Below are 13,173 nucleotides of genomic sequence, written 5' to 3'. Positions count from 1 at the left end.
GAGCTGTTTCAGTCGACTTCACCAGCAGAGGAGGTGGTGAAAGCAGGTTTTACAGCAAAGTGGAAAGAAGCTTTTTTTAGCCTCTTTCAGCAAACAGTTTCGGTCCATTTGCAGCGCTGTGTGAAGCAGCTGCTGATAGCGTTACTGGGTATCTGCTAAAAACACAGAAGATGAGACTATGTGAGAGCAAAGCGAGCGGCAGATGGTTTTCTTAAAATGAGCTGTTATTAATCTGTGTTTGTCCAGGTGGACGAGACTCATGATGAAAACCAGTTAAGAGTTTATTTACTGGGTTAAAAATATGAACAGAAAGAGGTGCTTATGATGTTCTAGTAACAGCCTTCAAAGAAACATCTCTCCCTGACTTTCAGTTTTGTTAATAAAAATTTGGCCTTTTTCCTGCTGCATGTGGCAGGATTCCTCTCAGTCACCAGTTTTCCTTTTAAATGCAGAATTTCTCCTCTTGGATTTGACAGTTTTCCCTCACAGAATAAGCACTTTCTTCTTGGATTTGCAGATCTTCTCCGTTCTTGTAGCTTCCCCAGTGTTTGTCTTGCAAATTTACCAATTTGTTTCCCTTGAAAATTGTATTTATTCATCCTTCAATTTAGCTGGTTGATCCTTTATGAATTTACTATTTTATCACTTTAATTTTTTTCATCATAAATTTGTGGTTTTTCTTCTTAAATTTAACACTTCCTTGTAAATTTTGCAGTATTTTTTTTTAAAGGTGTTGTTGTTGTTGTTGTTTTTCCCCATCATAAATTGCGCTTTCTCTTTTTCCCCCTTTTAAACGTTTGTTGTTTCCCATCACCCGTAAAAGGCTGATGGGGTTCAGTTGTCACCCTGCCGGGCGGGCGGTGTGAGCAGTTTGTCAATATAACTGAAGAACGAGGTCACGCGGGGTTTTTAAATTGATACCATAGATGCATCTACTAACAATCTCAGATGACTTCGAGTCCCAGTAGCTTAAAGGTCAGAGGTCAAAGGATTTTCACATTGACTAGTTTTTTTTCTTGCATTTTCTTCAGATTTTTTCATTTAAAAATCTTTTTTCCCTTTGAAAATATTTTTTTCCTTTTAGGTTTTGGTTCATAAATTTAGCGTGTTCTAGTTTTGGTCTAAACGTGTCAGTTCATTCATTGATGGCGACAGTAACTAAGCTTTCTGTGGTTGTCATCATAGTGATGATGTAGACAAATCATGAATGAACCAAATGATAATTTTTGTTAAACTCACAGGATTAGTTGCAAAAATCAAAAAAGGTTTTCCATTAAAATAAACGAGGCTTTTGGGATTTTTCCTTCTTTTTTTTAAAGGGAAGCCGTGTTAAGGAAGGAAAACTACAAATCCTTCTTCCTTTTCTGACTCATTTATAATCCTCAACATCTTCCTCATTAGCTGGAAACAAAATTGTCAAAGTAAAGCTGTTGATGGAGACTCGAGTTTAACAGGAAAATCATCCAAAGATCAGAAATGAATGAATGCCCTCAGTCAAAGGTTCTTATTGTTAGCTTTGATGGTTTAGGCACAGCAGCTGAACTGGGTCAGTTTTGTCTAATGGATGCCACCGTGGTTCCCATTAGCTTAATCCTGTGAGCGCTTTCAGCTTCGGACACGTCCGACCCTCCGGTGGAAACATCAGCCCCGCGTGTTTCTGCTGACGTCCTGCTGAGCGTTCGCTGGGTATTTAAAGCCGTCCTGACAGCTGCTGGTGTTGTTTACAGCTGGCGTGTTGATAGGGGATTTAGTGCAGAGCTGAGAAACAATAGTAACCTGATCTTGCAGGTATCTGTGAGCCATGTTTGATGGACTCTGGCCAGGTATAAACAAACACATTTGCAGTGATGAGTAAGGCCCGTTTCATGGCAACAGTTCACCAAACAGCTGCAGGTTTCCAGCGCTGCTGTTTGCTGTGGTGGCTGTAAACAGGCTGTTGGTTGGTATGTGGGTTGCTGCTGACGGGTGTGGGCGTGGGTCATTTTTCAGGCACTACAGCATAAAATGTTCTTAACGCCATCCAATAGGTTTTATCTTGCATACAGCTTCTTTTGTGTGTGTGTGTGTGTGTGTGTGTGTGTGTGTGTGTGTGTGTGTGTGTGTGTGTGTGTGTGTGTGTGTGTGTGTGTGTGTGTGTGTGTGTGTCCTGTCTGGCACTGTAGCCATCAGAATTATTGTCTGAAGGCCAAGAACAGATTTACTTTCCCAAGTGGGCCTTTTGCTATACTGGTCCACTTGATTGTCATAGTTTATTTGATCTTTATTAGTTATTTTTATTCTAAGTTATTGTAATCAGGCCAGACTGGACTCGGGGACGGGAAAGAAAAACAAGAAGAAAGTTAACAGAAGGAGAGGGAAAGAAAAAGGAGAAAAGAGAATGAAAATCTGCTTCATCACCTTTGTCTTTTTCTTTTCCCTCTTTGTCTTTTCCTGGATCACCTGTTGAGAAAAAAAGAAAACAAGCAGAAGAAGACAAGAGCAACACAATAAACAACATCACGATGATCTATGGGAATATGACAGTAAATACTAAATGTTAAACATTATTGTGCAGCACGTAAGATCAACAGCACACAGTGTGCTTTGAGGTAGGAGCCAAAAAGGGTGTAGTTTGTGTGTGTGTGGGGGGGGACTGAGATGTCCCCAGAGAGGTGGTGTCTGATACCCAACCTGACATATGGACACAGACATACAGGCACACACAGATACAAACATCCATTCCCACCCTCATGCTCTCATATGCACTTACTCCACACTCAACCAACGTGGAGACAGACATAGAGAGACGCTGTACACACGATCACACTCCCCAAGCGTACTCTAAGCCCCGGGTCTAGGTACCCTTGCCCCTGGAGGGGGGAACTGCACCAGACCCAGGTGGTGTTACCCTTTTCCCTGCGGTGGGGATCTTGCATACAGCTGCTGTTACCTCTCAGGGTGATGCCTACAAACCCAAATTAGCGGTACACTCGTCAGTGATCGCAGTACAACACTCGCGTGGTGGACAGATTTTGGAGGACTTTCCAGCTGAAGCGGTTCTCTCAGAGCCTTCGTCAGCTTTTTCTGGCCCTGCCTCCTCCTCTCTTCCTTTCTCTGATTAGTGTATTTATGGCAGCATTTCTTGTCAGTTCTCACTTCTTGTGGAAAAGTAATTGGATGTGTTTTGACCCCTGGCTGTTAGATTGTGACAAAAAAAACAAAAAACCAATTAATCATTCCTATTTTAGTCACTTTTCATGTCATGGTTCGTCACTGGCTTACAGATTGAGCCAGTTTCACAGAAAAAGTCTTTTTAACTTCATGAACTTCAAATTCACCCCTGAAAGTTTATTTTTTCCCCTCTGTTGCTCTAATATGAGATGATTTAAGCAACACGGTGTGTTATCCCAGCTGAAGCACCCATCAGATGATGGATGTGGTCAGCTAAGCTGTGGTGCTTAAACAATGCTCAGCATTGAGGGCTCGAAAACAAGTCAGGATACCTTCATGCTTTCATGATGTTTACACCAAATTCAGACAATGCCATCTGAATGTTGGATGAAATCTAGACTCACCCGAACAGGAAACGTCTCTCCAGCCATCTGTTGTGCGATTTTTGTGAGCTCGTGTGACTCGTAGCATCAGTTTGCTGTTCTTAGCTCTTCTGCTGCTGTAGCCCATCTGCTTCGTAGGTTGTGGATTCAGGGATTCTCTTCTGTAGACTGTGGTTCAAACCAGTGATTGTCAAAGTTACTGTTGCAATCTTGCCATTCTTCTCTGACTCCTGCCATCAACAATCTATTGTCACCCGAAGAACTGCCGCCATTCTCTAAAAAACCTTACAGACTCAGACCAGCTCGTCTGACAAAGTCGATCAAATCACCTTTTTGATTTTGATGCTTCCATTTGAACTTCAGCAACTTGTCTTGATCGTGTCTACATGATTAAACAGACTGAGCTGCAGGCAAACTGTCCTTGAATATCTTTAGAGCCAGTCTTTTCACAGCTCTGCAGAAACTGTGGAGCGATCCCAAACATAACACCTGTGTGTGTGTGTGTGTGTGTGTGTGTGTGTGTGTGTGTGTGTGTGTGAGAGAGAATATAGTTGATTTCTTGGCTAAAGAAGTCGCACAGTTGCTTTTGGTGCAGCAGTCTGAAGAGCCGAGTTTCTTCCGTGTTTGAAAGAGGAGGACGGCAGCTTGTGCAACATTCGACAGATATTGATCACGATCTGGCAACATTCATCAGCTTGGATATAAAAATGGCTTTCAGCTCCAGAAATCTGCTGTTCGACTGATGTGTGTTTGCAGCCTGAGGGTTAGATTGTTCCTGACGATTCATTGAAACATAGACTCGGCTCTCGCCGGCTGCCGGTCAGGTTTTCCTGAATCGTACCCTTTGCTGTGCTCTCTGCAGCAGAACCACCTCCAGTTGCTTCTTTCTCGAATGTCAGAAAATGTCAAAGTAATCTGTGTCAGGTAGCAGACACGCCGCTTAAAAGCCACAACAGTTCAGCACTTTGTTTTCTGTTGTTTCAGCCGCACTGCAGACACAGCTGCTCCCTTCACTTATCTCACACGTCAGCTGAAACCATTCAGCCGAGTGTTGACCGTGATTAATGTCCCAGCGTTCCCTGAAAGCAGCACAGCAGAAACCTGTGCAGGTGCTTCTGCTGAACCTGCGTGTCAACATTTCACTGCAGAGATTTGAGATTCTCGCAAATGTAAAACAGACGAGTCCATCAGTGCAATTAGTAGCAGGTGTGAACGAGCCAATTAGGAGCGAGAACAATGTGGAAAAACGAACCTGTTGCTGCAAAGCGTGAACCGACAGAGACGTTCTCAACTCCATCTAAAAGCTCGCTTTCCTGTTGTGCAGCATAATCAGAGCGCATCCTGCAAGAAAGGAAATCAGGAGGAGAATAGCAAATTACGGTATTTCAGACAATTTCACCAAATTACAATCATCTCCACGGATCCACAGGCAGCTTCTCATCCTCGGTGATTAAATCTCTGCAGGCTCAGACGAGTGTCAGACGTGTTCCAAAGTGCAGCCTCGTGATTACTTCAGTTTGTGGACTTCTAAACCTTAAATAAATATATTCAGTGCAGGAGCCAGAATCAGTTTTGATGCCTGTAATGGTCAAAGTGACGCTCTAGCAACAAGTAACAAGTAACTCCCCTTAGTTTGTTTCAGCTGTGAAAAACATTGTGTTGTGTTGGAAGTATGAACTTTTCACATCGGTTTGACTTAATGACCGCTGCGCTGCTGTTTTTCTGAGGCTTACTTGATGTGTTTACTTAGACTTAGACTTAGATCCTCCCGCGCCGATCGGGCGACAAGAGAACGCCATCGAACTCGGTCTATCGCGGCAGTTGTTGCTTCATCCCATGACAGTTCGACTGAACGTAAATCTTCAAGGAAAGTCCTCCTCCATGTTATTTTAGGTCTTCCTCGCCGTCTCTTTCCATTCTTCGGGTTCCACAGAACTGCGACACGGGCAGGTCTCGGGTCCGGTAGCCGAAGGATGTGACCGGCAAATCTGAACCGACGCTTGGTGACTTGGACATGGAGCGGCTCTACTCCCGCACGGCGATATACTTCTTCATTGGTAACGCGATCCCGATATGTGATTTTGAGCAGCCGTCGAAGACAACGTTGTTGGAAGACGTCAAGATGGCGGTTGATCTTTGCAGTTGATTTCCAAGTCTCCGCTGCATACAGTGCCGTCGGTATAACGATGGTCTTCAGGAGCCGCACTTGATGTGTTTACACTTATTTTTTTTCCTTTCTATCTGCTCGGCTTGCAGATTAACTAATGAGCCTTTGTGATGTATTGAAATGTAATTTCCTGACTGTTAATCCAGGAATCTGTGCAGCCGCCAGCCGCCAACCTCTTTTTCAGGGCGTTGCACATCGTCTGTGAAGGTTCTCAGTCATCCAGGTCATCGTAGTCTGAGAGCTCGGAAAGAAAAGCGTCTGGACTTGTTTGTTATAGATGTTTCGTCCAAGAAGCTTCTTCAGTTTTAAGAGCAACTGGTGGATTTAAGCCCTGTGGGAGTGTCTCCGAGAGGGTCACGGACCCCCTAATGATCCTCTACATGTGAAGACAGGTGTGAGTCACAGTCAGCCAGCGTTTCAGGTGAACCCATTGTGAGACCTAGCCCCACCCTGTCATGTGATGTGAGTGGGCGTTAAGGCGTCTGGGAAGGATCTCAGACGTTGCACATCTGAAAACTGCAGGAACGCTAAAGGACACCTCGCATGATGTAACGGCAAAACAGGAGGCGTCTGACAAATGCGCCTCTGTGTTGGTGATCTATAATCTTTCCAGCGAGTTCTGGGTCTACATCAGGGCCGCCCGTGCTGAATAGGCTCTACTCCGAGCTCCCTCTGGGCTGAATGAGAAACTTTAACTCAGTTTTCCACAGATGAACTGAAATGGCTCCATGTTTCCCTCACTCAGCACTGCCAAGTGTACATAAGCAACACGCAGTGTTTCCTCTGTAGTAAATAGTAAATTGAAATCTCAGACGGATGAATCATCGCTGCTTTCCTCATCTGACATTTGTGTTTCCTGACTGGTTTGTTGTGAGTTTTTTGGCATTTTGTAGCATTGGGGGAATATCTGAGTGCGCTCTGATTTATCAAAGAGAGAGTGGTTTTAAATCTTAATGTATACAAACTTCAGACCATTGACACCAGCCCGGAGAATCATCACCTCTTCTTTCTCTGTGTGCCATCAGCTCGTGTTTCTCTTGTTGCACAACGTGCTGCAATGCAGTTTCTCCGCTCGAACTCATGAAGTCTTGAGAGGGAGGCGGAAAGCTGGAGAACAAGCGGACCTGAAATAGGAGTGAGTGATGTAAGAGAGACGGAAAGAGATTTGGTAAAACAAGAAAGAAACGCAAACTCGGAGCAGAAGTCCTGTGATGGCTTTTGTTCCTGCCGCCGAGCACAGTCACAGGTGTCGCAGCGGGCGTGCGGTAATCACAAGCTGTTTGGGTTGTGACCTGAAAATGAAGTGTGTGCGTGTGTGTGTGTGTGTGTGTGTGTGTGTGTGTGCTGCACATTGGCTTTATTCCAGTGTATCACACTGCATCAGGCATGTATTATGATAAATGGATGCTGTGTTGCAGTGAAAGCTGAGGTTTCCCTCTGGTCTGCTTCAGGGAAGAAGCTCATTAGTGTTTTTCTTCCTGGTCCTACAGACTTCACTTTGGGATGACAACAAACACACAACACAAAATAACTGAGCTCATCACAATGGTGTTAATTAATAGCTGTGATCTAAAAGTTTCTGCCTGTTACTTAAATGTGAACAGTGTTAGTTCAGGCAGCTGATTCCCTTTTACGACAGGTGCTATTGCACTGCAAGCCACCAGGTTTCGATTAAATGATTCAGTTGGAAAACAAAGACTACTACTAATACTAATACTCCATTACCTGCTGTTTAGTTCAGCTCCACCCAAGAGGAATGGAGCTAAACTAAAAGACTGAAGAAGAGCTTTGATTAAGTAATTCTTAGATTAATCCATAACGATGCTGAATAAAAATAATTAAAACTATGCTGTGGGTATAATTAAGCAGCTCTGGCCTGAGATTGGACATTTTAAAGTGGGAGTCTATAAGGATTGACTCCTTTTTGGAAACAGCCTCCAGTGGCCATTAGGGGAACTGCAGTTTATAGCTTATCGGTCCGTAATGCTAACTCCCATTTTCTCGTTCTTGCAGACACGGATGTGTTCGGGAAGCCGCCTTGTTACGAGGAGGCAGTTCTGATGGATGATCCTCCTCCACCTTACTGCGAGGTCTTGGCTGACCCGCGGGGGGGAACGTACCTGAAGCCCGCCCCTCTCCGAGCCGCACCGCCGTCTTTAAGGGAACCTCACGATCGCGCCCCGGTGTTCACATCCGAGACTAGCAAGCCTCCTGCGGCTACCGTGTTCCCCGACCGAGGCTACTCCTCCCTGATACGCCTGCCTTCGTCTCAGCGCTGGGACTCTTTGGGTCACCTCCTGTCCAACATGGATCTGAACCACAATAACCTCACCCCACCTGCAACCCGATCCCTTCAGGCTACAGCCGCGATGGCTACCATGCCCCGCAGAGACCCGAGGACTCATAATGACGGACTTAGAGGTGGAATACAGGGACTTCAAGGAGGGATTCAGGGGTTCCAAGGAGGGTTGCAAGGGCTTCAGGGGGTCCATGGACTCAGGGGGTTGGAGCCCAGCTGTGGCATGCCAACAGCCTTCCCCTTGCTGGGCCGGAGCACTGCTGTTTAGGCTCGAATCCTGTCAGAAAAAGGATAAACATCTAAAAAGCTGGACATTTGGTATCATAACGCTGCTACAAGTAGAGATTTAATTGCCCAAAGAGGGTTTTAGGGCTGGAGAGGTGTCAGGAGTTAATTTCCCCCTTGCAGCTCAGTGGGCAAAAGCTGCCACTTAACTCTGCCAGGACCGAGGCTTTCAGCTATGTAGGCATATTACACACTGTTTCAAAGCGCTGTTGTCGAGTCAGAGGAATTCTGCTGTCACATTGAAGTCAACACCAGGAGGAAAGGAAAGGAGGCAGAGGACGAGAATCCAAACGAGCAGTAAGCACAGCGGCTGCCCTGCCTTTCATGCAGACTTACTATCGCCTTCATTTCCAGCCCTAACTACCCTCTCTCGTGGCGCACTTTCATTCATCCCCGATCTCTCCTCCTCTCGCTGCACTCGAACAACCTATTGTACGAGGCTGCTGTTGCCATGGCTCCGGGAAACTGTCTGTAGCCCACGACGACCTCTCTTCTTTTATCCTGTTCACAGCTTGCCTCCTCCTCGAGGACTGTGAGCATTAACGCTTACAAAAGAGCACACGGTGACCTTCGGCCAGCACGTCTCTGATATTAGAGGCGAAATGCTGAAGGTCAGTTTACCTTCAGAGTTGTTTGGATTCCGCTGTGCAGAGTACAAGAAAGCCACAGAGACGAGCACGCTTGGATTCATTTTGTAACGCGCTGTTTTGTTGTTTTCAGTGTCGTCTTTACCGCAAACTGCTGGCACTGCCCTTTTGATGGTCACCGGCTGACGTCAGCTGGGTCTCTGATATGAAAAAGAAAAGATTTTTCCATGTAAAAACTTCCAATCATTCTTTTAAACTTTGTGACAAATGCCTTGTGAAATAAAAACATCTTCATCTGTGACGCGTCTTCCTGTGCTTTGTGAAAAGATCCAAAAAATAAACGTTTATTAATATAACACAGATGGAAGGATTACTGAGGCAGGGCGTAAACAAACAGGAGTGAACCTTTTTTCCAGGCCAGAGGCTGAATTCCAAATAAAATCCACAACCGGAAACAGACTAAGGAGAAGGATAGGAATAGGGTTGGGTATTGTTTAGGTTTTATCTGATACCAGTACCAAACCGGTACTTTTGAAACGGTGCTCGAACCGGTGCTTAAAGAATAGAGAACACAAACTTTGTCCAAAAACCTCTCATGTTCAGCTGTTTTTTTTGTAAAAAGATAACAATGTTAGCCTTTTTTGCAGCTATGGGGCATATATGGTATCACTCTTGGCTGGAAGCAGTGCTTAAACAATGGAAAAAAACACAAACTTTGTCCAAAAACCTCTCATGTTTAACTGTTTTCCACTTTTTCTTTGGTCATTTTAGCCTTTTTGGCCAGGGTGAAGGGAGTATCTGCCATCAAACAAGAAGACAGCTGCATGTAGCTATGATGATGTTTGCTAGTTCACCTTACATGCATTAATGTAATAACGTGGTTAGCCTACTCAACGTAAATTACACACGAACAGCATTAAGCTACTCACGCAGAGAAGAACGGCTGCTGCTGCATCATCATCATCATCATTTCTGCTACACTGGCAGGGCTAGGGGCCAGGACTCTCCTCTTCGGGTTTTTGGGGGATGTTGCTAACTCCGGGTCCAATATGTGCACGGTGTGAGGTCTCGCAGCAAGCTATCAAATACGGCGCATTTCTTGGCTTTTAAAAAAACGCTACACGTCGCCAGGTGTTTCATCGGATTTGAGGCGTTACCTCCTTTGACAGTATCACAGTATCAGCTTAAAGCACTTGTTGCTGCTGAGTTTGCATCTTTTGCTGTGAAGTACAGCCAGACGTTTGACCGCTTCGCCTTGGGCATTTTTAATCTGTAGCTCTGCTCTAAAAGAACGTACGTACCTGGACCCGCCTACTATCCTCGGAAACGTAAAATGATTGGCTAGAATCCAAAGTGCATGACATCTCAGGAAAATAAAGCACCGAAATGTGCGCTGCTTTTCGGTCTGGTTACTACCGTTTATGTCAGAACTGGTGCCATCATGGCACCGGATACCGGTACCCATCCCTAGATAGGACTACAAATTGATACACACCGAGGGCTAAATGGAGACATGAGGGAACCAAGGTACAGCTGAAAGTATGAAAATGGAGGAAAGGAAGAAATAAACCTCTAAGAAAATTCGGCAGACTTACTATCAAATTAAAACAGGCAAAGGAAGACGAGTAGGTACAATGAGTGTAACAGTGTAACCAAATTAAACGGTAATAATATCACAGAACTGAAAAAGCCTTATACAAGAATTCTACTCTCTTTACCCTGAAGTATTTAAACTCCTCCCACCTCTGCTCCTCCTATCTTCACTGTTGTACCTGTCTCCCTCTCACACCTGTGTTCTAACTTCTACTGACTTACGTTCTCTCTGAAGCATACCTCCACCTCTCCAGGCTCTCCTCCACCTGCTCCCTACTCTCACTGCAGATCATGACGTTGCCTTCACAGATACAGATCCACATGACCCCTCACCCCCTCACCTGTCCATCACCCCTGCAAACAAGGGGCTCAGATCCCTGATGTAATCCCACCCCCATTTCAAACCCATCTGTCCCTCCTACTGCACACCTCCCGGCTCTCTGTCCTCACACAGTGCTCTGAAAAAGTGTTTGTCGTCTTCCTCATTTCTTCATCTTTTGCTTATTTATCACATTAAATACAACAGCAAATACTAAATGAAATTTTAAAACTATTTCATCTTTTAAGCTGCAAAAAAAGCTACCAAACCTGCCTGACTCTGCGGAAAAGTACGTGAAAATCCTGTGAATGTGATAACTTGAGAACAAGGTGATGTAGGAACAGTGGTGAACCTTCCCAGGAGTAGCCGGCCTACCACATATACTCATCCAGGAGGTCACAAGAAACCCAGAACAACATCTAAAGAACTGCAGGCTTCACAGCTAAGGTCAGAGGTCACGAGTCAACAAAAACAAAGAGTTCAGGGAGAGAACCACCGCTGACTAAAACAAAGGCTCGTCTCACATTTGGCAAAATACAACTTGATGATCACTGAGAGTTTTGGGGAAAAACTCTGTGGAGCGACGAGACAAAAGCTTAAGTTTTCAGAAGGTTTGAGTCGCGTTACATCTGGAATCAAAACGGTCATCACCCCAACAGTGAAACATGGTGGTCGTGATGGTCCGAGGTGTTTCGCTGCTTCTGGACGACTCGCTGTAACTGATGGAAACATGAATTCTGTTCTCAAACAGAAAATCTTGCAGGACAACATCCGGCTATGTGCTAAGAGCACTCAGGTTCTGCAGCAGGACGACGATCCAAAGCACAGAGCACCTCCATCTGAAGGGATGGAAAAACAAAATGAAGGTTTTGGTTTGGCCGAGTCAAAGTTGGGACTTAAATCCGACCGAGATGCTTTGGTGTGACCTTAAACACACAGTTCATGCTCAATCCTGCAAAAAATATCCTCCACAGTGAAAGTCATTACAGATGCTCGACTGCGATCGGTTATTAGGTTTTACTTTTTCACACAGGGGCAGGAAGGTTTGGATGGTTTTTCCCTTTAATAAATGAAATCAGTTGAAAAATGTGTTTTGCATTTACACAGAGGACTCTGACCTTTTCTATGCATCTCCATCAAAACTGTAAGATCTCCCTGAGCTGCTCCCTCAGAGCCCGTGAAACTCCTTTTCTGTTTAATAATATTCCTTCTCTTCTACCTCGACATCCCGGCTGAACACGTGTCCTCATCCGAATATTCTTATTTCTTGGGGTGTCAGACGAAGTGAGAGATGTGGAAATGAAATCTGCTGTAATGACAAATCCATCACCTCAGCCTCACGTCTTCTCTTTTCTTTACGAGCTCACAGCGAGTCTGTTTCATCTCCTCGCCTCAGCCTCGTGCAGCGGAGATGAGTTTCTGTGAAATATTTTGTGATTAAAAAAAGTCAGATGTCCTCAGATTCTTCAACTACGATGCGTAAAATTACCGAGAGCTGCTTCTTAAAAGACTCACAGAGGAGCCTTTGGCTGTGACCGATTTGGTGGTTTGTTTTATACATCAAAGCCTCAGGAAACGCACCTCGCCGCTGATGTTTAGTGAAAATTCAAAGAGTCGTTTAGGCTCAAAACATTCCTGCTGTTTGTAGACGTGCTGCTAATATGAAGTTTGTATCGCTGGCAAATGTAAATAAGAGCCTGTTCAGACTGAACGTAATTACTCTGCCATTAAGTTGTCAGTTGGTGCTCCTGGCTAACAATTTTAACAGCTCCAGGGCACAAACGCTACTTCCTGCCAACCATCACACATTTAATGAAAACTGACTGACCTAACAGCTGTCAGTAAATCTAAATGTACCGTTTAGTGTTGACTGAACTACTAAAGTCCAGCAGCTGGACAGTAAGTCTGAAGGTCAAAGATCTGAGATCTGCAGTCGTTGCCCGTTTGATCAGTAAACAAGTTTCAAGCATACAACAGGATTTCTGTTCCCAAAAACAGATTCGTCATCAAAAATCAAGGAAACTGCAAAAATCTTCTGCAGATGATTCGTATCTGAAAGTCACGTCCTTAAGAATCCGAGGACGCAAGACCTGAGTCTACATCTGGACCTTCAGCTGATCCGTGTACTGTTCACTGAAGCCAGAAATGGTTTCAGTGGAAGGGAAACTGGGAGGACAGGTGAGGCAAACTACAGAAGAGTGGACAGAAGGTCTGACGATGCGAGCGAGGAGTCCAAATGAGACATTTTTGGCTCAAATCTTCATCAGTATGTACCGTCAGGAGAGAGGTACAGCTGTAACACAGGTGCAGGTGTGTCGTGGTTCAAGGCCAGTGGAGTTTATTAGACCACCTTCCATAACAACAACAAAACACACTTTTTTATGCTATTA

The 13,173-nt window shown here is 44.8% G+C and overlaps 1 protein-coding gene across 8 annotated transcripts in view; it reads left to right on the top strand.

The window, feature by feature from the left end:
• Positions 1–9,166, top strand: part of prr7 (proline rich 7 (synaptic)) — a 31,263-nt gene extending 22,097 nt beyond the window's left edge. For all 8 annotated transcript variants that reach the window (XM_086308229.1, XM_086308230.1, XM_086308236.1 and 5 more), the window contains one exon: positions 7,714–9,166. In XM_086308229.1, coding sequence (XP_086164355.1) covers positions 7,714–8,267 — 554 coding nt within the window. In that variant the 3' untranslated portion in view covers positions 8,268–9,166. The remainder of the gene's footprint in view (positions 1–7,713) is intronic.
• Positions 9,167–13,173: the final 4,007 nt, after the last annotated feature.

Source organism: Aulonocara sp. 'chitande type north' Nkhata Bay, linkage group LG10 (genome assembly GCF_057382095.1).
Source record: "Aulonocara sp. 'chitande type north' Nkhata Bay isolate Kocher_YH1m ecotype deep benthic linkage group LG10, A_spYH_male_GT1.1, whole genome shotgun sequence".
NCBI classification, from domain to species: Eukaryota; Metazoa; Chordata; class Actinopteri; order Cichliformes; family Cichlidae; genus Aulonocara; species Aulonocara sp. 'chitande type north' Nkhata Bay.
The sequence above is the reverse complement of the archived record's forward strand: the minus strand, read 5'-3'. Positions and strand labels throughout refer to the sequence as shown.